Source organism: Cygnus olor, chromosome 8, assembly GCF_009769625.2.
Source record: "Cygnus olor isolate bCygOlo1 chromosome 8, bCygOlo1.pri.v2, whole genome shotgun sequence".
NCBI lineage: Eukaryota > Metazoa > Chordata > Aves > Anseriformes > Anatidae > Cygnus > Cygnus olor.
The window spans coordinates 2,470,683-2,493,634 of record NC_049176.1 but is presented as its reverse complement, the minus strand read 5'-3'; the positions used below and the strand labels follow the sequence as shown (position 1 = coordinate 2,493,634).

Sequence of the window (22,952 nt, the reverse complement as noted above, 5' to 3'; positions counted from 1 at the left end):
ATAAGGCCTGTGGAAATAAATGCTTGTACGTACCTGTGAATTTCTCTTAATTTTCTGTGAATGTCTGGCACATATTCCCTGGTAGGGAATACTTTTCTTTTACTGAAGTGTAGTAGTGGATTTTTCCAATCCCAGATAAAAATTTCAGAAATCTTTCCATGGCTTAGGACCTCAGCAGGGAGTATTTCATAGAATCGTGAATAGTTGAGGTTGGAAGGGACCTTTGGAAATCATTGAGTCTAACCCTGCAGCTCTAAGCAGGGTCAGCTAGAGCAGGTTGCCTAGGACCATATCCAGTCAGGTTTTGAACATCCTTGAATATGTAAGAAGGCTTGCTCTGAAAATCTCCTCATGCTCCTGAGGTCCTTTGCCTCCAAGGCAGTGTCTCTGCTGAGTAGCATGTCAGTAATCTAAAGCCAGGCAGATCTTTTGGTAGGCAAGTTATGGACTCCCAAAGATACTTAAGCCCAAAACAGGTATCCAGGTGCATGCTCAGGAAGGAGTTTGTTTCAAGTGCTGTATATGGTTTGGTCCATAATACGCTTAACTGTTTTACAGTTAACATTAGATCTTTGCAGGGAAAGTTTTTTCAAACTTAATTTAGTTTGGAATGTTTTCACAAATGTTTCTGACTTTCAGTACCCAACTTGCCTAAATATCCCAGCTGAATTCTTTTTCTGGCACACAGGTACTGCCAAAAACCTGCCAAGTATGTTTCTGAACAAGCTGCCATGTTCAAAGTTTGGTGTATTAACTATGCAAGTGATCGCGTTTATTATCATTTAATTTCCAGATATTTTAAAATCTAAAAAATGTTATCAATTTCATAGTTATGTAATGTATTTTATAGTTACATAAAGCTTATAATATCGGTTATTAACCATTGCCCCTTGTGAAACAAGCTTGTTTAAAAAAAGAAAAAAAAATGTTTTACTATTGTAGTACTACCCTGAACAATCGGTTGCGATCAGTCCGTCTTCATGATGTGCACAGGCAATATTTATGCTAAAAAAGACACAGAATGCAGCAGGTTTTTTAGCATAAAGGAATTGAAAATCTCTGTGCTTTCCTGATTTATTGATTAGCCTGAGAAAGCCTGGTAGCTTGTAGGGTTTCCAAACAAAATATTCAATGGCAAGTTCGTGTTGACATGAGTGAAGTTGGCTGCATTAATTTCTCCTTTGTGCTACAGAAATCAACACATATTTATACTGACTTTGGTCTGGGTTTGATCCAAAGCATAGTGAAGGGCCTGATTTGACAGCTTGGCCTTTTTTAGATCTTGGCCAGCACATCAAACATCTAATACTGGACAGAGCAAAAGGTATCTTGACAATGCATAGAGATTACTTTCTATAAAAAGACAGAATATTTAAAATTAGCTTAGTTGGAATTTACTTAAAATTAGCTTACTTGTTGGAATTATAGTCTATCCTCAAAGCCCTTGACGGTTTTGAACCAAATTTTCTTCCAGCTCAAAATAGAACAGTGATATAATGAAATACGGTAGATCCCCAAATTGCCTTTATTTCAATGAGACTGATTTTGGGACCCCCACAGAAAGCTATCTCGAGTTTACCTCCTGAGAATTAGTAGAAAACTAGAAGTTTATTTATTTACTGTATTTACTAGAACTGCCAATTTGTACAATTGATAAAAATTCTGTTTTAAAAAGAAGGAATAACACAAATGGCTCCTTAAATTTATGCTAGTGGCATTGGATTTAGGCACTTGAAATCAATTTCAGGAGCAGATTTGCATACAACAGAAACCTGTAAGCAAATTGAAAGTGCTATTTAGGATTCATAGAGGAACAAAATGCATACTCCATCTCTGACATAATTTGTCTTGAGGTTTATGAAATAATTTTTCATTGGATTATAATATTTAAAGTAATTAAAGATGCAATTTTCTATTTAATAAACAATGTATTTTGTAACTTCATTAGGGATGCTGCCTTTCTTAATTGTAATGGTCCAAAAGGTTGTCAGTGAACTGTACATTAACTGCAGAGATAATAATGATTTTATATGCTAATAATTTTTAAATGAATAACTCATGTAGTTTTTCAGCCACACGGGGAAAATAATTTACATTCCTAAAGCTTACTTGGTATTAACCCCTTTACTTGGGGAGAGTGGATATCCTTGCATAAAATGTTCATTTGCTTTACATTAGCACTAATGCAAGCATGTAGGACCCACTGGTGTGAAAGGATTAAAAACAGCAGCATTAGACAAGCATGAACATTCAGAAAGAAGTCCTTGTTAGAGGGACCTATGGGGACAACGTAACTTGATTTTCTATTTATTGATCAGATGCTTCTTGTTTTTGTTACCACTTGAAACTCCACTGGGAGAGAATCTTCCTGCTGTAGTATTGCAAACACAAAAATATGCACCAAGACATTAAGGGCTCATGCTCGCTCCTTGATACATTTGTGTGCCTGGCCTAACGTTAGCATGGGTCAAATGCCCATGTCAGCGGAAGCATGCACTCTCTTGGGAGTATTCACAGCATTGCCTGCAGGCTATTTTAAGCATCTAGTTTTAATTTTCTGTAACAGTAATCTCTCTGGATCTGGCCACCATAGCCTAAAATGGTGCATGCCTCATGTCTCATGCCTCTTTGGTGCTTCAAGTATCACAAAATTAGTTGCTTAATATAAGAAATATAGATTTCCCATTTTCAAGTTTTTACTTAGTCACAAAAAGAATGGGTTTAAGAGGAAGGTACTTGTGTGCATGCCTGTGCAGAGTTCTGCACTGACAAGCCAAGTACCTGATCCATCATCTTTGGTGTGACAAAGTTTCACTTCATGTTCTTTCCTGTTGGGCACTGAGGAGGCATTTGGAAATATTTTTCATTTCTCTGTTTGTTTTCCAGATGGTAGCCTAACAGCATCTAGGATTCAACAGCATTATGTTTTCTGGCCCAAAGCTTTGGATTTAGTGCTCTGTCAGAAGTGTGTGAAACACCAAGGAAAATATAGTCACTTGACCAGAATGGTGTAATTAGCTAATAAAGACTGTCTTGTATTCTAGGTGCAATTTTATTCTAAAATATGCTGATGTTGGGGAAGGATTTCAGATTTAGTTAATGGTTTAATAAAAAAAAAAAAAAAAAAAGCACACCCTTGCTTAGTTATTTCCAATATAATAGCACAGGACTACTTATACAGTTGGCTAATGTTTCTCAGATGATCTTCTTGCGTAGGAGAATGTCATGTTAAAACTCCCTGCTACAGCTGCTTTTAAAAGGAAAGGCAGATACGTATATACTTAATGATAAGGACATTGATGTGAAGTGGGTTAGTGACCTGAGTGAGAAAGCTCATTGACCCTCCAGCCTGTTACAAGAATGTCATATTTGTTGCAGCGTACTCCGTACTGATACACAGCATGTGACAATCTGAGAAGATAAAGCCTCTGACAACGCGTACTTAGTATTCACCTGCAATTATGAAACTGTATGCTATTTTTCTTAATTGATAGTGAACACTAGAACATAATAACATTAAAAGTGTCTCTTCAGAAGGTTGCTTTAAAGAAATGAGTAAGAAAGTCTTCTCAAATGTTTTGATAGATGATTCATTGCATTGGAGCTGCTGTCAAGGAGCCAATGTAGCCAAGCCTATAAATATGCAGTTACGAGAACTCTGGAAATGTATTCTGATAGTGTGACAGATTCAAAAAGCACTTTTTCTACTGCAGTAGCTTTCTAAAGTTGCTTTTTTCCTGTTCTGCATTCAGATACATTTGTCTAATTAGACTAATTGGTTGGCGAATTTTCCTCCTTTTAAATAAAATTAGTTTGGAGGTGAGAGAACAAATATCATCAGAACCCTGAATTGCTCTTTCTTTCCATAATAATTGTTTCTTTTTAACAGAGCAGAACTAGGCTTTATTACTTCTAGGAGGTTTCTGTTTAATTTACTCTATACGACATTTATCCAGAAGGAAAGAATATTGATAGTTTATTTATAAACTTTAACCAAAGTAATCATAATGGAATCACTGACCCACACCTTACCCGCAGTGGCAATAATGGATACAGCTGCAACAAATAACTGTTACCTGGTGGCACTTTAACACAGAGCTTTCTTTAAGTCAGTACACGTATATTTTCTGTTTTGTATTGTCTTCTGAAGACCCAAAATAAACTGAGGATAGTGAGAATGAATGATAGCTTAGATGTGTTCTTTCCTTGAACTGCTGATTGTATTAAATCCACTACTCCAGTGCAGACCTACAAATCTATAACATCCTTTTCAGATGAATTTGGAAACAAGGGGCTGCATTCTTTTATTCCTGGTCCAGAGATTAAAATTGATCACTCGAGACACGAGGGAGCAGATTGTAGTATCACAGCTCAATGTGGTTAACTAGGATAGTGCATGGCTTCTGTTCTACTTAACTGTGCGCATACAGGTTACAAATATTATTGATTGCAAGGGTCAGCGAAGGCTGGAGGGAGGTTGTGTTGCTTGATGCTATTCGGTAATTTTTAAAGGACAAAAGATATGAACCCTCATAGCAGCTGGGACAGGTACAGTTTAAATCTGACAAATGGAGATTTATGTTTGTGTGAGCTGGCAAAGCCCTTCAGGTAGAAATAATAAATGGAAATTTGATAGGTTGTTTTATCATAGGTCAAATAATGTGCTGTAGAAGAGGAAAAAAAAGATTTAATTATTACCTTTTCATCAGAATGCACTGATGATAGGTTTTCATTTGTAGATCTGTGCTGTGGAAAATGAATAGTGTTTAGAAGTCTCTTTACAAGGCATCATTTTAAAATATATGTAGAGATGGTTTACCTGAAGTGATTCAAAAATGCAGCGTAGGTGGAACGATATGGGAGTAATTACTGAAAAAGCTTTATAGCATCTTTTTGTTCTTCCATGTGGAAAAAACACTGTATTAATATTCTGAGATTTAAGATAAGACAATATAATATATTAAAAAAGAGCTAGGAAACAATATTTATTTCCTATATTGAAATTTCAGATAGAGTACTAGTTATTCAGTAGCATTTGGAAGACATTGCTGTTTTACAGTGAAGACAAGTTCATTAAAAAAGAAAGAAAAAAGTAAAATGAAAAACTTTGGATGAATCCTTATTGCATTTTAAAAATAGGAATAACCAGAAAGTCGTATATTTTGAAACTGATCTTTAGCATGTGGGATTTTGTGCCTAGATAAGTAGAATTTCACAAGTATTTCATATAGATGTAGTTACTACGTAGGGTACAAAGCTGTAATTGATCCAGCCTATTGTTTCATAGTCACTACATTCAAATAGTGTGGATGCTATGGAAGTAGCATGCAATAAAGTAATAGTAGAGAAATAACTTTTTTTATTTTATTTTTTTTTTTGGAGAAATAACTATAGTTAGATATTTCTGTGATTCTTACCTGCTCTATTTTTTCAGCTTCAGGAAACATTATAGAAATCAATATTTATATTTGTAACACTTCAAGACCAATTGGCTATTATATTAGTATTATATCAAAAGTAGAGGACAAGATTTTATCTAGTACATGTCAGTGTTGTCTCACTCAACTCACTGCAAGTTCTTTGCTGTATAGTGTCTGAGATCTGACCAAAGGTGTAACTCCAGGTTATTAATGTGACTTAATTATTCCTCATATATTACCAAAGGATTAATGTGCTGCCTATGACGGATTTTCAACTGTTGCTTTGCAACAGCATGGAGGCCTAGTATTTATTTTTCTTTCTGATGCCAGCTAAGCATTTGTGGCTTTTTCTTTGTGAATGTTTTCCATCAGATTTGTTCTCATTTTACCCTTTCCCTGCATACTTACCATATGTAGCTTCTACTGATTTGGCTTTTCAAGATCTTTTTTCAAATTTTTTTTTTTTTAAATCAAAACTTAACATGAAGAATACTTTTCTATGTTAACATTTTTTCCCTTTGTAAATTTGCTTTGCATTTGATTATTAATCCAATGTCCCAGCATGATTGCTTGTAAACCTGACACGTTATGTGAATTTGCATGGGGAAAAATACAATTTGTACTACCAAAAGCTATTGTAATATTTTCTATTTTCTTTAATTTTGAGGAGTCTGCTGCTCCCAAATCCTTTTTCCATCCATTTTGTTTTGCTTTCACTTGTTCATCTACACGTTTTCTATACTGTGCAAAAATGCCTTTACTGTGACACGTGGTTTCTGAAACAGTTGTCTTTTTTGTATCCTTCAAGTTTACTGATAGTCCCCAAGGAGATGAGCTTCTTGCTATCGTGGCCAGTTCTCTTCAGCATCATTTACTAAACAAGAGGAACCTTTGGGGCCTTTTTTTTTTTTTTTTTTTTCTGTGTGGTGCAGCGCATCACATTGACAAATAGTATCTGGCTGATGGCTGGAGGAAACACAGCCCCCTGTGTCTTTCCTTTGGCATGTTAGTGCTAGGAACATGCTTGTAGAAGGAAGAGAGAAAGGAACTGACAACATTAGCATGTCAAATCTCAAACTTCAGAATCCATGCTATGCCAGATCAAGGATGCTCCTGAATAGTGACAGCTTGTGCCAGTGGCGTGAAGTGACCAAATTCCAGTCGGGTCTAAAAATCAAATTCAGCTATATTGTAAGCAGACTGGAGTAAGCTCTTTTCCTGAGTGGAATGGCACATTCTTATGTTAGAGATGGATTTGACTGAGACTACTAAATGCATTTTAGCTAGTGACCTTTTCAGATTTGTGGCTGCTATAATAAATGTTACCAGGATGACATAAGAAAGGTTTGCAGCAATATTCCACTTTATTTTTTTACAGCAGATGTTTCTTCAGTTACTTTGTATTACAATTTACAGAACTCTTATGTTCTGTAAATCAAGATTCATAGCAAACTGTTTCAGTGCTTTAAGTCCTACTATAAACAGTATCAGGCAGAACAGAACCAGAGGGCAGGTAAGCAGACTTCTGCATTCGTCCTTCTCTGCGATGAGGCTTACTTCATAATAATCTTCACATTTCATCAAGTCCTTTCACCAGGACTACCATTTAACTTGCTAGCATCCTCAGTGTGACTATTATTTCAAATATGGGCAATATTAAATATCAGTTTCCAACCTGAGAAGAAACGCTACAATTACCATCTGTTCCTTAATTTAGGAAACTGTATATCTTTGTCCAACTTACTGTCACTTCTTCTAGAGTGTCCTTTAAAGAATTATGTTTTAAAAACACTTAATGGTACTGAATGCTTCAGTTCTGAGGTATGCATTTTAAAAGAATGCTTTTAGAGGATAAGTGCTCCAGTCAAACTAAGTTGAAAATCTCTGTGATTCTTAGCCAGATATTGATGATTGCAAAATCACCGCATTGTTTTTTTCAGGTCTTTGTTTAATCATCTGGAAACGTTGATTTTCACTAGAACACATTAACACTTGAGTGTTGCCCCAATAATATTCCAAGTGCAAGTACATAATAAAATTAAGAAGAGCAATTAAGACTGGAAGTAGGCTGTGGAAGGTAGGCTAAAGCCGTGAGAAAAGCTGCTGCTGATAAAAACCGAATTAGGGGTGGACTTTATATTTGATGGGGCTAAAGTGTTATGAATCACCTTTGAACATTTGTTTGATGTTAGGTGTCAAGCTATTCTAATCATGGGACTCCTAAATGCTGTGAGGACAGACCATGAGGCTGCAGTGTATTGTAATCAAAGCTCAGACATACGACACTGATTGCACGGTCGTAATTCTAGTTTCCATCACTCACGTGGATTGATTCTAGACTTTGTCTGCTCTTCCTGTATGCAGTTTCTGATACCTAGGCCTTGAGAAATTTTGGGAACGTCTAACTGAGACAGGACAACTGGCTTCAAAGACAAATGAGATTATAAGAACAGTTTTGGTTCTTGCTGGCCTGGCTAGTTCATTCTTGTATTTTCAGTACTGCTTGCAAGAGCTCATATCTTTGTCTCTGTGTCTAATTTAGCAATAAAATAAGGTATGAGACCTATAGACTGCATTACTTGCATGTTCAGCTACTTATTCATTTATACATTTGTAGAAGATATTGTGGTGTGGACATTGCTGTTCAACTTAGAATGCACTGCAGCGATTGTATAGGGCTCTTGCTGATAGATCTGAAGGGTCTTCTTTCACGTTTACTGTATGCAGTGCTCATTCTAACTTGAGGATAAGAAAACGATAACTCAAGTGTCTTGTAGTTCTTTTTCTTTTCTCCCATTACTTTTTTTTTTTTTTAATGAACAAGGCCTTTACCCATCATTAGGGAATTGCTCTTACAGACCTTGCAAGTGTACCTATTCCAAAGCAAAGAAATCATTAATAAAAACAAAAAAAAAACAAAAAAAACAGTAAAAAGGAGCAGTTATATTACAAAATAAATCTACCAGGCTTACAAGGAAAACAAATTTGAAAGAGCCACCTGCTGTGGAGATGAGGCAGTAATCTCAGCAGCAGGAAATAAACTGAGAGAGAAAGAAAATACAAAAGCATAGACATTAAAAAAGTAATTAAAACACTTATCTCCATCAACATACATAGCAAACAAAAAAAATCAACCACCTAGAAAACATACTCTATTGAACCTCACAATAGGAAGTAACAAAGCTGCCACCATTTAAAAAAAAAATCTTTCATCAAACGAGAGAGATCCTTTAAAAATACAAGCCTTGAACATATTTACTAATGTGTTAATCACTAATGGACTGACCTTGAGAGAAGCTGAGCACCTGCAGAGCATTTGCAACTTTACTCGTTGTTTAGTCTTTCAGAATAAAACCTTTGAAAATGTACAGAGTAGCTCTTTAGATACCAGTGGCTTTCTGTTCCATTTCTGATGAATGTTATAGCATGAATTTTAATGGTGCGTTTAATATAATCAGGTATGTGGCATAGCTTAAGTACCGTGTTTGTATAGTGTCTTTCAGTACAGTTAACATCTAAATTATTGTTTAATATTGATCCATGGACAGTAATTTTATCAGTATTGGTATGAATACATGTGACTTCTTATAAACAAGTAGGTAGAGTGTATAGCACTAAATATGAATAGGTTCTATCATGTGATGGGAAAATTGTGAATTTGACAATTATGTGAATCTATCATTTCAATATTATCTTTAAAAAAAAAACAAAAAAAACACTTTAATGTACTTAAAACTCCTGGTTCAATTTATACAATTCACGCATTGTGGGACATAAAATAAAACTGCTTTACATACACAATTTTGATCTTCATTTCCCCAGACCACAGATAAGACTTCTTGAAGAAGAACAGAGTATTCAGAAGTGTAAAAGGATGCTTATCTGCTTGGAATTTACTGTGTGTTCTTCTCCCTTGTGCACCTTTGTAGTCATACTCTGACCCTGATACCTGTAACTGCAAGTCTCGGGGCAAGTGTGAAATGATGTCAGAAGTGTTACACCTAGAATATTTTTATATGGGAACAGAAGGAGCAAGTTGGAATACTCAGTGCATAAAAGGTCAGGGAGATGGGATAAAATGTGTACCTAAGACTTTATTGTTAATTCAAGAGGTCTCATTCAGAAGGGAAATTGCGATTTAGAAATTTACCTTCAGAGAGCGCTTCTTAGGCTTGTATCTACTTTAGTGCATCTTTTAAAGAATATAACAAAAATATATAAACAACTGTAATTAATGAAAACTTATCAGACTATGTTAGTTCTTATCTTTGTATCAGTCTCTCTCCACCAGCCTTCCATAGCTCCTTTTCCTAGCCCACACGAATGGGCACTACTTATTCCTATTTCTGTCTGCCAAAGGTGAGCTATTGCTGTTGCAGAACCTGTGATGCCTCATTACTGGGCTGTGTTCAAGTTTCTTATGCTGATTAACAGGCTCGGTCTCAGTTTGTCTAGGCTTGGCCTCTGAGATATTATTTCAGTAGACTTGCATCTCCACTACAGCAGATGCACAATTTATTATACGTTTCTTCTGCCTGCATCCAGTTTCTTATACGATTCATGTGTTTTTCTTCTCATGCTCAGATTCCAACAGCTCAGCTTTCTGCCGGGTCCTAGGATCTCCTGGGCCCCTCTTCCTCAGCAGATCCCTGTTGTGGAGGGTGGGAAGGACAGAACATGAGTAGTGAAGAGGAATCTTTGTTATTTTTTCATGTTCTTTTTTTCTGTCTAGCAGAGTCTTCCTTGTAAATGTGAATTCTCAAAATTGTATTCAACTCTGAAACACATGAGCAGCTTTTCATACATATGGCAAAAGGTGGAAAAACCTCCCTCCCTAATCCTATAAATTTCTATCTAATGCTCCTTATTTGTATGACATGAAGACACTTAGAAAGAAATTACATAAGTTGGTGAATTGGGTTTGATGATGTTTTTGCTTTGCTAGTTTAAAAAGGAAGAAAAAGGGATATGCATAGCAAGTGAAACTTATTTTCTTTGTTTTCTTTCAAATTCAGTTTAGATAAATTTGTAAATGTAATGCCCTTTTGAAACAAAGTGGAAAGTTTCATTATAAAAATGTTAAAATTGAGAGTCTTGGATTTTAAAAAATAGTTTTTAGTATATTCCAACACAAATTGCTTTAGCCAAACTGAATTTATATTTTATCAGTTAGGTAAAAACAATTCAGCCACCTCTCTACTTGAAAACTCTCCGCTCTCAAGACAGTAGCAGCTAAGAATGCAAAGAGGGGGAATATTGCTTGATCTCAGCTGCTCATTTGTTTACCTATTCCAGCTTAAATTTTTCCAGAATGCTGTAGTAACATAACTGAAAATGAGCAAATGAAATTTTTTGGTGTCTGGTGTGGGGAAAAAAAGAAAGCCTCACGATGCTCTAGTAAGTTTTCTCCCCCCTAGGCTCTAGGCTTCAGTATATTTACACTTCAATGTCAGCTCCTTTTTTTTTTTTTTTTTTTTTTGGAGATTTGTTTTCAGTCAGCTGCCAATGAAAACTACATTTGACCCTTACCAGGGAACATGGCTTATTTTGTATGTCAGTTATTAAGACTGGCTGAGAAGTTCATATGAAACTGCAAATCTGCCCAAACTTGTCAGATTTAAGTAATTCAAACAATGATTTCAGGTTCAGAAGGCATTCCTGTTTTGGGGGAGAGGGGATTTGATCAAAATAGGAAAGAGATGCATGCTGTGCTGCTACTCCCACTTCAGTTTTCCTTTCCAGACCAGGCTAATAGTTACAGTAATAGCATCAGTATATATTTCCTTTTCTGACTTAGCTGATTGATGTGTTGACATGCCTTGATTTGTTTGGTGCAGCAACCAGGTGGACTAGCTGCATTGCTCTGCATGCCAATCCATTACATTGTGTATGCATCACTCTTCTATATTGCCATGTATATCTAACAGATTGACTCTAATCATTTTGCAATTCATATTTCATTTGGACTAGGGGATTGTAAGAGGATCTACAAGAGTATCTCTTTAAATGGAGATGATGAACTTGACACCTCCAGTTAAGAAAATTAACATATATCAGTATTATGAGCATGAAGAGTAAAGGGATAGGAAACAGATGTTTCTTCTAATATGTATTTTCATGTTTATATGTATGCACATACATAAAGGATTTAAAAAAAAAAAAAAAAGGTTAAAGCTTGTGTTTTCCAAAGCCACTAGTATAACTTTGGAAAGTATATAATAGGCCAGACTTGACAGATTGGTGCTGAGGTATGGTTCACTGGAGAAAGGATTGTGGTGATCCAAGGAAGGAAAGAAAGACGGAGGTCTTCATACTAAGAGTATGATGCTTACTGAGAGAGCTGGAGCATCTGGAGACAAAAGGCAGGGCCTAGAAAATCAGAGGGCCAGGAATGGAGATGAGTTGCTTTCAGTTCTGTACCTGACCCAGTCTGGGACTATCTAGATCAGCTTTTACAAAGTTAAACTAGATCTGTCTTGCAAGCTGTTGCTTTCACAGTATTTCTACTTTCTCTGTTCTTAGTATGTGCCACTGTCCTCCAGCCTGTGTGTGGTTTGGTATCAGTCGCTTCAGAAGCTGCTTCCCTGGAATCAGCACATAAAGGGTCTGAGGCTCCAGGAGGTCCAAGGTTTTGGCTGCAGAAGGCCGGTAGCCGGGTAGTAGCCCACTGCTTGACTACATTTGCAGAGTCCATCCAGCCACACCAGCAGTGGAATTGTATTTCTAGACTGCCTCCTTTTGGCTGCCCAAAAGTTGTTCGTTAGTGCTAGTGAAGGAAATGATTGTTATCACTAGATTTTGGTATAAGTTATCTAAAGACAGGAGACATGGAATAGTGAAAGATTATTTTAGGACAAGAAAAATCAAGTAATAAATAAATAAATCCTTTAAGATGGCTAGCAGGTGGATTTGGAGAGCAGAGAATTTTAGCCTGAAACCTAGGGGACCTCATGTTTTTGTAAGTATATATATATAAATATTTATATATATATATATATAATATATATTTTTTATATATGTATTTTTTTTGAGGTGGCTCCTGGCTAATTTGTATTAGTGTGTGAACTCCCTTTTGCTAAAGGGATTCTTCTTGGAAGAATCAAAGAATTCTTCTTCTGATTCTTCTTCAAAGGGTATTTCTCTTGGTTCACTATTTTGACCTAAATTATAGGTCCATATATAATTGTTTTTTGTTATTGCTTTTTAATTTATTTCTTTTTCTAAAACTGTTTGTACAAAACTGAATTTTTCCTCTGAAGCTGTTTTTCATCAAATCCTCTCTCTCCTGAGAGGCTGTTAGCTATTTATCAATATTTGATCCATCTGTAAAGCATACTTCTGTAGGGTGGCTGTTTATTATGAAAGTTCTCTCTCTAAAGTGGATCTTATCAATTCTTGATCTCTTTGTCTGTGTCTCTCTGCCTCTTAGCTAGCTTAGTGGCTTTAAGAAGTACTTAATATTCCTGTTTTAACAGAACTAAATGCAATCATTGTAAGGGCAAATACTAAACAGTGAAGGGAGAAACATCAGCATCCAGTATATCTTCCAGTGGGTGCTTAGTAAAGAGAGTGAAATTGTGCCAGGTATGTATAGGAAGAAGACGAAATTTCCCTACAATTCCTATAAATATTGCAAAATTGATTTTCATGGAGTTTTCAGCAAAATGAAAGTAGTATAAGAAAATAGCAGAAAATGCCATGTTTACTGACTACCTCTTAAACTTCTTTTTGGTCATACTAGCCAGAGTAAACAATATTGGATCCAATGCATTTGTAATATAAATCCTTTGTTTTCCGTGGCATTGAGCCTATGATGAACCTGAACCATGAACATTACAACAGTCTCTTAATTCTGCTCTCTCTTCAACCAGTGAGATCTAAATTACTGATGTTCTTAGAGATGGAATCATTTTCATCAGTAGATGATAGAAATGTAAAAAAAAAAAAAAAAAAAAAAAAAAAAAAAAAAAAAAGGAAAATTTTTGTGATGGTTTTCTCTTTGTTTTTGAACAGGGATAGCCATAAAATAGAAAGGAAATTATCTTTAATTCATCTTGCACCTGTCAATAATGGCAAAAGTGTTTTGTCCCAAGAATAAACTGAGGCCACTGAGCTGGTCTATGTTTATGTCAACTGAAATAAGTGCATTGCTGTCCTCTGCATGTAAGCATCATGGAGAGCTTTTCTCAAGGTATTCTTGTCATAGATAATTTAGCAGTATATACATACTTAGAGGAAGACCTATGCAGTTTTTAAGTATAATTTTGCATGTATATTATACATATGCATTTTGCATATTATACTTTCAATAGTACAAAGTATTTCTGGCAGAATCTTAAAATATCCATTATTCATTCTTCATTAGCTGATATTCCAGTCTACCCAGGAAGTACAGCATTCAAAGGTCTTGAAGTTCAGCATGTGCTAATATATTCTAACCTTATTTTTCTCAATATCCAGCTATTGATGAGAAGTGTTTTGATAGTCAGGTGTTCAGCAATTGATTCATTGTTTTGTTTATTAACAGAGATCAAGAAAAGTGCTCAAAAACCGTGAGGTATTTGAAATGCAAAAATTGCAGCTTTTTTTTCATTTGCTTTTTGCTTTGTAAGCCTTTTCAATTCACTGAGGCCTGCTTTCCTTTTCTTCACTGAAGCTATTGAAACTAAATATACTTTTTTTTTTTCTTATTCTTCTTCTCTTATAGTAACTTCATTCAGGGCTGTAGAGGTTTGAGAAGCTTCCCCCATATCAGGTGACTCATGAGAAAATCTGAAGGGTTCTATGACTGAGTCCTGATACTCTGATGTAATGAGGCAACTTTGTGCTGCTTCAGTAATATAAAAAGGCCTTAAACCTTTCCTACTTGGAATAGCATTCCTCAAAGTGCAGTCCTGCTTTGTTGTTGATGCTAACATGATACTATTGGGGTTTTCCACCTGCAACCAATATATCTCAAAGAGGTGAAAGGTCATTCTGCTGCCATCTGTGCCTAGGAATGGAGGGAACACATTACTTTGCATGTTCCAGTTCTGCCTACATGATCTAAGGACTCCTTAGAGGTAGTGTGTTTTCTTAGAAAAATTGTTGACATTAATTCCACTTCAGTATGCAATTATTAATTTGCATACTTTCATGATAATATGTGTTGTTTTTTTTTTTAGATTTAAATATGAAAGTTGAGGACCTGTTGAAAATGCCCTGACAGATTATTTCATTTGCGTGAAAAAAAAATGTTTAAACTTCTATGCTGGCTAGACTTTCTGTGCTGTCCAAATGTATAAACAGCAATGTGAAGATAGTTTTTAATAACCGGAAGATGCCTTTTGCCTTTTTGTAATTGAAAGGTATTTGTTTCTATTGTTGGTTGTGAAGCCTGTCACTATCTGTATCCCATGGCTTCTCTATAAATTTGTGCTATTAATAACTATAAATAAATGTCAGCCAATAAGGTCTTCAGGGTTTTGAGAAAACAGTCAGGAACACGTAAAAGTGATGACATATAAGGACTCACAAATAAGACACGTTAACAGCATTGCCACTCATGCCCCACTCCTCATCAGCTAAGCTGTTCATTATTGCCTCATTTGTGTTACCTGCAAACCAGATGTCTTGAAAAATGCCTCAAAACAAAGGGAAGAAAAACAGTTCACAGCAGTAAGAGGTACACGTGTGTGAAAGGAAAGTGATACAGGAAAAGCTTACCAGAGTTACCCCTTCCCCAGTAGCTTCTCTGCTTCTGCACCCTGTATATCCTATTCTCTCTAACCCTCTTCTTTGCATTTATTTTGAGTTAATCTGAGTGCACAGGTTATCCAACAAACTCTGTTTTCAAGTGCCAGTACTATTAACAGATCACCCATTATGTAAGTTACTGACTACAAACATGAAACTACAGTCATTTTTGATGTTTTAGGGAACATCTGAAGTTTTGTTAGACTGCTTGTGTTGTTGACAGTTTTGAGAATGTGCATGTAATATAAAATATATATTTGTCATTGAAATTTCCCTTGCAGTTCTGATCTGCCTTAAAATGTCTATTTCAGGTTTACCAGAATCAAACAGAGACAGTATATTCCAAGGGCTGAGAATGGATCAAGGATTTTACACATCTAAAGACTTCCTACCGTTGGTAGCTATGGCAAGTAAACCAGGTGGGTGATACTGTGTTTTTGTTATAACCATATTCAGTAGTAAGTCATTAGCAGTTCTTGAGATATCAAAATACACAGACGGTTATACAGCATCACATCCAGTTATGAAGCACCTCCTAATGAAATGGTGTGGGCCAAAGTTTTTCTTGGTGAGCTGCAACTTCAGGACTGTGCGTTGAGGAAAGTCAGTCATGGAGACTGTAAAGCAAATAGTCATATATAAAAATTAAGTACATGGCAATTTATTACCCACAAAAACTTGTTTGTTATGTTGAATTATATTCAAAAGATGTCACAAGGTTCTCATTTGTATAAATTATCTTGATATAAATAACACAGCAAATATAAGATGAAAATCTTATATAAGATTCTTTAATATAAGATGAAAATCTTGAAAATGACCCGATACTATTTTGCTGGCCCGTATAAACAGCTGCTTTGTATGTTGTTGATAATTTTTTTTACTTGTAGCACCGTGATCCCAAGTCAGTCGTGTGCTGCATGTTTTACAGGCACATTTAAGGGAGCACTAGTTCCTTACTCAAAAACTTCACAGTCTCAGGACAACAGTAGTATGCCTGAAGTCAGTGATGCCAGTTCATAGGCATCAAATTCAGCCTCGTTTTATGCTTTTACATATTTGTTTTGAATGCAGACTTGGCTGTTTGCTACCCAGGGATTATAGATGCTTTCAGGGGCCCTGAATGTGATGTCATAAACTCTGGATGAGTGGATGACATGAAACTTGTGATTTATATGCCATGCTCACTCACAGTCTAGATTCCACAATGTGGTGATTAAAAATAAAAGAAATTCCATATACTGTTTTCTGAGCATATACTTAGTGCACTGTGTGGCCTTGTATGCACGACTACATATTTAACCACTTTAATCTACAAAACGTTTTTCTTCTGTCCATTCAGAAACTTCTTTTAGCATCAAATAGGGTTGTCTGCTTATTTAGTAGACTTTCCATAAACCATGAGTTAAAGAATATGTCTCTGGCGGCAAATTATTCTGCATATAAAAGTGAAGTTTATTACCCCATTTTATGCAAAATATTTAGGAAAGGAAATTCAGCATCCCATCTGTCCCATCTCTCTGCTGTTTTGATCAAATGTTTATTTCTGTGTATTTTCTTAAGCTTAGGGAGCTCAAATGAGTTAGGAGAAAAGGGTTGATTTTGTTTTGGTTTTAAAGAAAGAGATGTTTTAAAATGAAACAGATTGAGAATATATGCTGCAAAACATTTCTTGATTAACAAAGGAAAAGCAAATCTTGCAAAACAATCTCCCTTTGTAATAACTTGACTAAAAATACTATATAGAATTCTGTACAAACACATAGATAATTGTGTACTATAAGGGACTAACTTTGAGAAACTATTATGCAACTCTATCAACAACTAGAAAGTATTCTTTAGAAAAACACAAAATATTATTCTTTATAATCTGTTACAATGTGTTGTTTTTTTAACTGTGAGGATAATGAATCTGATAAGTGAGAAGCTTATTTTTTTAATAAAAAGATCTTACAATGCTAATTTTCACCCAACAGGACTCACAAAACTAGAAACGCGTGGTTGTTTGTATCCTTTCGCGATAGAAGGGTTCTGTTGCTTACAGTATTGACTATGAAATTATGTATACGAGCATATCTTAAAAATGGGAATAAAACTGTCTTTCAGCGAAGCAGAATAATTTGATAGTGACACTCCATGCTTAGAAACTGTAAGATGCAATTTTACACTGCTTTGAGTACAAGTACCTTTTGAGCTGTCATGCAGAAATGGTTTCTCTACTTGAAAATGGGGTTTTTCCTTTCATCTTTCAGGGATGTGTGCCTGTCACTCTCCATTGCCATCAATACATGGAACTGTGATTGTACTTGGGGCAGGAGACACTGCTTTTGACTGTGCAACATCTGCTTTACGCTGTGGAGCTCATCGTGTATTTGTGGTCTTCAGGAAAGGGTTCACTAATATCAGGGCTGTCCCAGAAGAGGTAAAATTGAATAATAGCATTTATGAGAAGGAATATTGGTTGTTATTATTGTTGTTACTTCTACAGCGCCTGAAAGTGTGCAGTAGGTACATTAAAAACATCTACTAAAGGGTTTGTTTATAACAATTATCTTAAAACGTATAAAAGTTTATTAATGATCTGAGGTTTGATTTGCATAATCTCTGTATAAGTCATTTTCCTCTACTGTATCCATTCCTTGTAAAGTCTCAGAGAGATGCCTTTGCATAAAAGGGGTAGAATTTCCTGTTAATTAGAAAATACAGTAAAATTCTTCAAATCTTGGAAGCACCCCAGAGATAAAACAGGCATTTGAGTATTGTAGGTGACTCTTCAGGTCCAAGAATTATGCTTTTTGGCTGCTGTCTAATGAATCTCAGTGATCCTGACATAGCTTTGGGAGTCTATAAATTCTTGTAAGGAAATTACTTACTGTGATTTTCATTTTGAATCACTGCCAATGGCAATAGAGTGATGTCATTCATCACAGATTTCAGTGTTCAATTTGATTCTTAGTTTGGCTTTGCACTTTGGCATTTATCAGGACATCTGCACATTTTGAAACTGACTCTGCCTCCTCAATTTATTCGTGTTACAGGAGAATTTTTTCGAGTTGGGCTTTCTTATTTTGGTCTTTTTCCATTATAATTTATTTGGTACAAACTTTAGACACTTACATGCTTTAAAATAATAGTACACCTAATGCACTTCTTATCAAGGGAATTATGGGAATTTGGTCATTTTTTCAAGAAGGTGAGCATCTTAGAGACCCTGTAGAAGGGGAATAGAGGTGAAAAAACAAAAAAAAGGAATGGAGGTTCCGAAACATAATTTACTTCTTTCTGTTGCACTTCAGATAAGAATTTTAGACACAATGAGATTAGAGAGGCCCTTGTAGCTAAGAGACTCATGCTATTCAGATTCTTGCTAATTAAGAATCAGAAGTCACTCTGAACCCAAATCTTTGTTAGCAGCCTAGGTCAATTCCTAAAAGTTGTCAATGTTCATCAAATCATGCAGTGGATTTGAAAAAAAAAAAGGGGGGGGGGGGGGGGGGAGAAAAGTGAAATAAAAATAGTTTTAGCCTACTAATAGCCATGATAGAATGAGGTCAGGTTGGACATTTCATAAGATAGTACACATACAAGATAGTTACATGTACATTATTTGTCAAGTAAACGTAGACAATCAAATCCTGAAGTCTCTACTAAGATAGATGTGCTGTTTGACTTCAGTAATTTTATCACAACAGAGAATCAGAAGATCTTAAGTCTGGGATGTCACACAGAAAACTGTTATTTGGACATGGTATTCAGTACTTGAAAATAAACTCTGAAAGTCATAGAAAACACAAATCAGGTCATGTGTTTAATTAATACTTGGCCTCTTAAAAAACAGGTAGTTGCATAAAGTAGATCTTTTGCCCTCAGAGGAGTTATTCAGTGACAGGGAACAATAAGAAAATGCATCAGAAAAATGTCTGCATTGCAAATCTACTGCGTGCCACTGTCTAGAACTGATTGATTTAATACAGCAGAGGCTCTGAAGATGACTATCTGTATACAATACACCAGTGCCTTCTACTAAAGAAGAATATGTGGTAGCACCTTGAGTCAACTTTTCATAAAGCTTTTCATGTTTATTTTATTGCTTTTAATCTCCAGATGGAACTTGCAAAAGAAGAGAAGTGTGAATTTCTACCTTTCCTCTCCCCCCGGAAGGTTGTGCTTAAAGGTGGACATATTGTTGCAATGGAGTTTGTTCGAACTGAACAAGACAATGATGGAAACTGGAAAGAAGATGAGGATCAGGTTGTCCGTCTGAAAGCTGATGTGGTGATCAGTGCCTTTGGTTCAGTTTTGAGTGACACTAAAGGTAACCCTGACAAATGTATTCTCTAAATGCTGCTTGTTATTTTAGCTGCAGCCATTTTGTGTCCTTTGACAGTTCTGTGAAATGGGTCTTCTGGAGGTTACATAGCTTGTGACTTGGTCCTTTTCACATAAATTTATTTGTCCTGTATTTGTCCTCTCAGAAAAAAACTAAGGGTATGAATAGCAAGCAGTTTTCTGTGTGTCATTGTCTAGAGCAGGAACCAATATTAGAGGTACAGTTGCTCAGTATATATCTTGCTTTCCTCTCAATGCAAACGGGTAACACAGAATACTCATGGGGATTTCTTCTGGTCTCGCTAACTAACTTTAGAGAAACTTATACTACAACTTCAAACTGAACTGATCTGATCTGTGAAACTTTTTTTTTTTTTTTTTTAAACTATTGAATTAAGCAAGAATTAAGACAGATTCATTATTCTGGTTTATCCGCTATGGGTATCACTTATTTCTTATACATATGCAAGAGGACTGTGGCTTCTCTTATACATACAGGATTTGTTAAATTCACCTGCACTTTTCTCAGCATGTCTCATTGTTTACTTGCACTTTACAAACTTTGGTCTTAAAAATGAACGCTTACTTTAATAGTCAATATACAGAGGTGGCATTCCGGAGACTGAACGTATTTTCTGAATATAAAACAAAGAGCAGAAGAATATGAGTTCAACTAAGAACATGAGAATTGAGCAGAGCTCAGACTGTATTCTCCTCCTCTTACACTAGGTTATATTTAAAGAGTTCAGGTACATGCATCAAAGGTGCTTTGAAAGTAAAAAATATACAAGAACCCCACTGACTCAGCAGAAGATAGTTTAGTAAAATGAATAGATGCTCATCAAGATTAGGAGGTTCTGAAAGCCTTAGTGAGTGATCAGTGTGCCTGCTTCTCCAGGGCACAGTCATGCCAGCCAATTATGCCACGACATGTTGTCATACTCCTTTGGGCATAAATGCTCTTAAAAAGGACTGGGAGAGTTAGTGCCTCAGAGTGCATGTCAATGGAAAATTTGTTTTTTTTTTCCGTTTTCCCTGTGCGAAGGGAATTTCAAACTTTTTTTTTTTTTAACATAGTTTTGTGGTTTTGTGAATCTTTTCAATCAAGGAAGACAGTAAATCTAAAATAATCTTAGTTAAATATAGTAATGTTTGTGGACATATACCAGGCACTTATAAAATGTGTAACTTCTCACATCTGCATTTTCTGTATATGCATTACTACCCTACTACAATTAAAAAGAAGGATAAACTTTCTACCTTGAAAAATAATATGTAAAGTTCATTCCAGGAGCATTCTTGTCTTGTGTATGTTGCTATTGCTTTGGGACAGGTTAATGCAGCCTAGGCTGTTATCTAGCTGGCAACTGTACCCAGGTACACACAGTGCTACTTCCTCAGGGCTGCCTTCTACTGTGCACTTGCTGCTGCTTTAATGGGTAGGCAGAGGAGGAGCAACTGGGACTCCACATCTCTGACAGAACAGACACCCATTCCACATGGAGATGGAATCTGTATAAAGAACTTGGCATATATGTTGTTCATGTTTATGGTTCAGTCGTAACCCACAGGAAGCACAGAGAAGAGATACATATGTATTTTTAAAATCTTTAAGAGGTTCATCAGCTACTTCATTGGTGGAGTTGATTTGAATCAGAATTTTGGAAAGTTTTGTTGTTATTAAAACTTTGTTGTTTTTAAAAACCCTCTGTTTAGGTCTTTTGGAAGGTGTTCTAGAACCTCATGATAAATACTATCCTATGTAATCAATGTGTTTTGTTGTAATTCAGAAACCCTATGATAAAGGAATGGTTCTATTTTCTCCCACATTACAAACTGCTTCGTCTAAAAGGTTGAATTTACTGTGTTGCTTAGCCATAATCTTGCGCCAGTCTTGTATCTTCTAGTATGCATTAACCCTCTAAATGACTGTTTGTGAGGTTTTTAAACAGGAACCTAAAATGGGAGGGGAACAAAGTCATGCAGTGAGCTGATCATGAAAGGAGAATTATTTACTTTGGGTTGAGCAGTGCACCTCAGTTTCACAATATATTTTTGGTGCAACTGCTATTAGAATAGCAACCAAAGTATAAAGAAATATTAGCATAGGTTTTGTACAACAATATGAAAGTGAAAAGAAACTAAGACTGTAGGGAATGAAGTGCTTATTCTGAGCGCACCATTTCAGTAGCTTTTAAACCTTTATTTTTTGACTAAGCTGTCTTAATGAAAGTCAAATTTGCTTTTCACCATTGAGCTAGATTACAACCAAATCTCCAGGCATACACAATAAAAACGGAACAACAACAACAAAAAAAAAACAAGCAAATACAAAAACCCCAAACCATCTTATATTTGTAGTGCTTTTTTTTTTTTTCTAAAAGGAAGAATGTTTTTGATATTCAAGAAATGGAGATATTCAGGTATTCACCACCAAAAGATGGAGAAGAAAATACTGGAGATGTTCAAAACTGAAGAGGGCCCTGAGCAACTTGGTCTGTCTTGGAAGAAGGGGTTGAAAAAGGTGACTTCCAGAGGGCCCTTCCAGTCGGAATTAATCTATGGCTGGTGATTCAGATGCATGTTGAATAAATATGTTATTTGTTGGTCATAAAAAGAGTAAGGTCAATGACCTGGTGCTGGTATAGGCTACGCTAGCAGGATTTCTCCTATTCCTATTAATATTGTTTAATGCTGGCGTTACTGATGTAAGAATAAAGAAAATGTTATGAGAACCAGAGGCATTGAAATCAGACCTAGCCGCAATTCAGCAAAGCGTTCAGGACAGTCTTGATGAACCTGTTTTAAAGTTCTGTTTAGCATGACATAAGTGTGTGCGTGACTGCTGGCCTGAGCAGAAATAGCCCATTGGTTAAAAAGCTTTTTCTAGTCTATTACACTTATCCAGATGTTTCTTGTCCTTGCACGGGAGCTATTAAATTTGCAACTGAGACTCCATGCACTCACAGTAGATATTTAGTCTTTTTTTTTTTCTCTTACTTCTTTCGTCAAAATAAAATGCTAATTGTGTTTTTAAGCAACAGTTCCAGTAAATATTCATCCTCCCACTGGGAATCATACAAATGCATCATTAATTAAAAAGAAATCAGTTCTCCTTAATCCATTTTATGCTCAGGAAGTTACTAATAGACAAAGCAGGAGAGTTGCCCTCTAGACTGTTTTAAGAACATTAGCACTTTACTGAAACCAATTAAAAAAAAAAAAGTTTAAATCAATCTACTACAGATGGAGTAAAAAAAGGTTTTGCTTTGCTTTGTTGTTGTAAAAAGATTTTGCAAGCACAAGCCTTTTTTTAATTATTATTGCACAGATTACCGAACTCTTAAAGCCATCATAACTGGCCCACATAAACAGCTGAAGTAGAATTTTGTACCTTTCCTTGTGTTCCTGCTCTTTGGCTCTCTTTGTCATTCTGGAGGCCTACAATGGGTTAGTGAATAACGGAAA

At 35.8% G+C, this 22,952-nt stretch overlaps 1 protein-coding gene across 4 annotated transcripts in view; it reads left to right on the top strand.

The window, feature by feature from the left end:
- The window catches only part of DPYD (dihydropyrimidine dehydrogenase), a 354,038-nt gene that overhangs the window by 150,790 nt on the left and 180,296 nt on the right, over nucleotides 1–22,952 (top strand). For all 4 annotated transcript variants that reach the window (XM_040566231.1, XM_040566230.1, XM_040566229.1 and 1 more), the window contains 3 exons: nucleotides 15,467–15,574; nucleotides 17,408–17,577; nucleotides 19,260–19,470. In XM_040566231.1, the coding sequence (XP_040422165.1) occupies nucleotides 15,467–15,574; nucleotides 17,408–17,577; nucleotides 19,260–19,470 (489 nt within the window). The remainder of the gene's footprint in view (nucleotides 1–15,466; nucleotides 15,575–17,407; nucleotides 17,578–19,259; nucleotides 19,471–22,952) is intronic.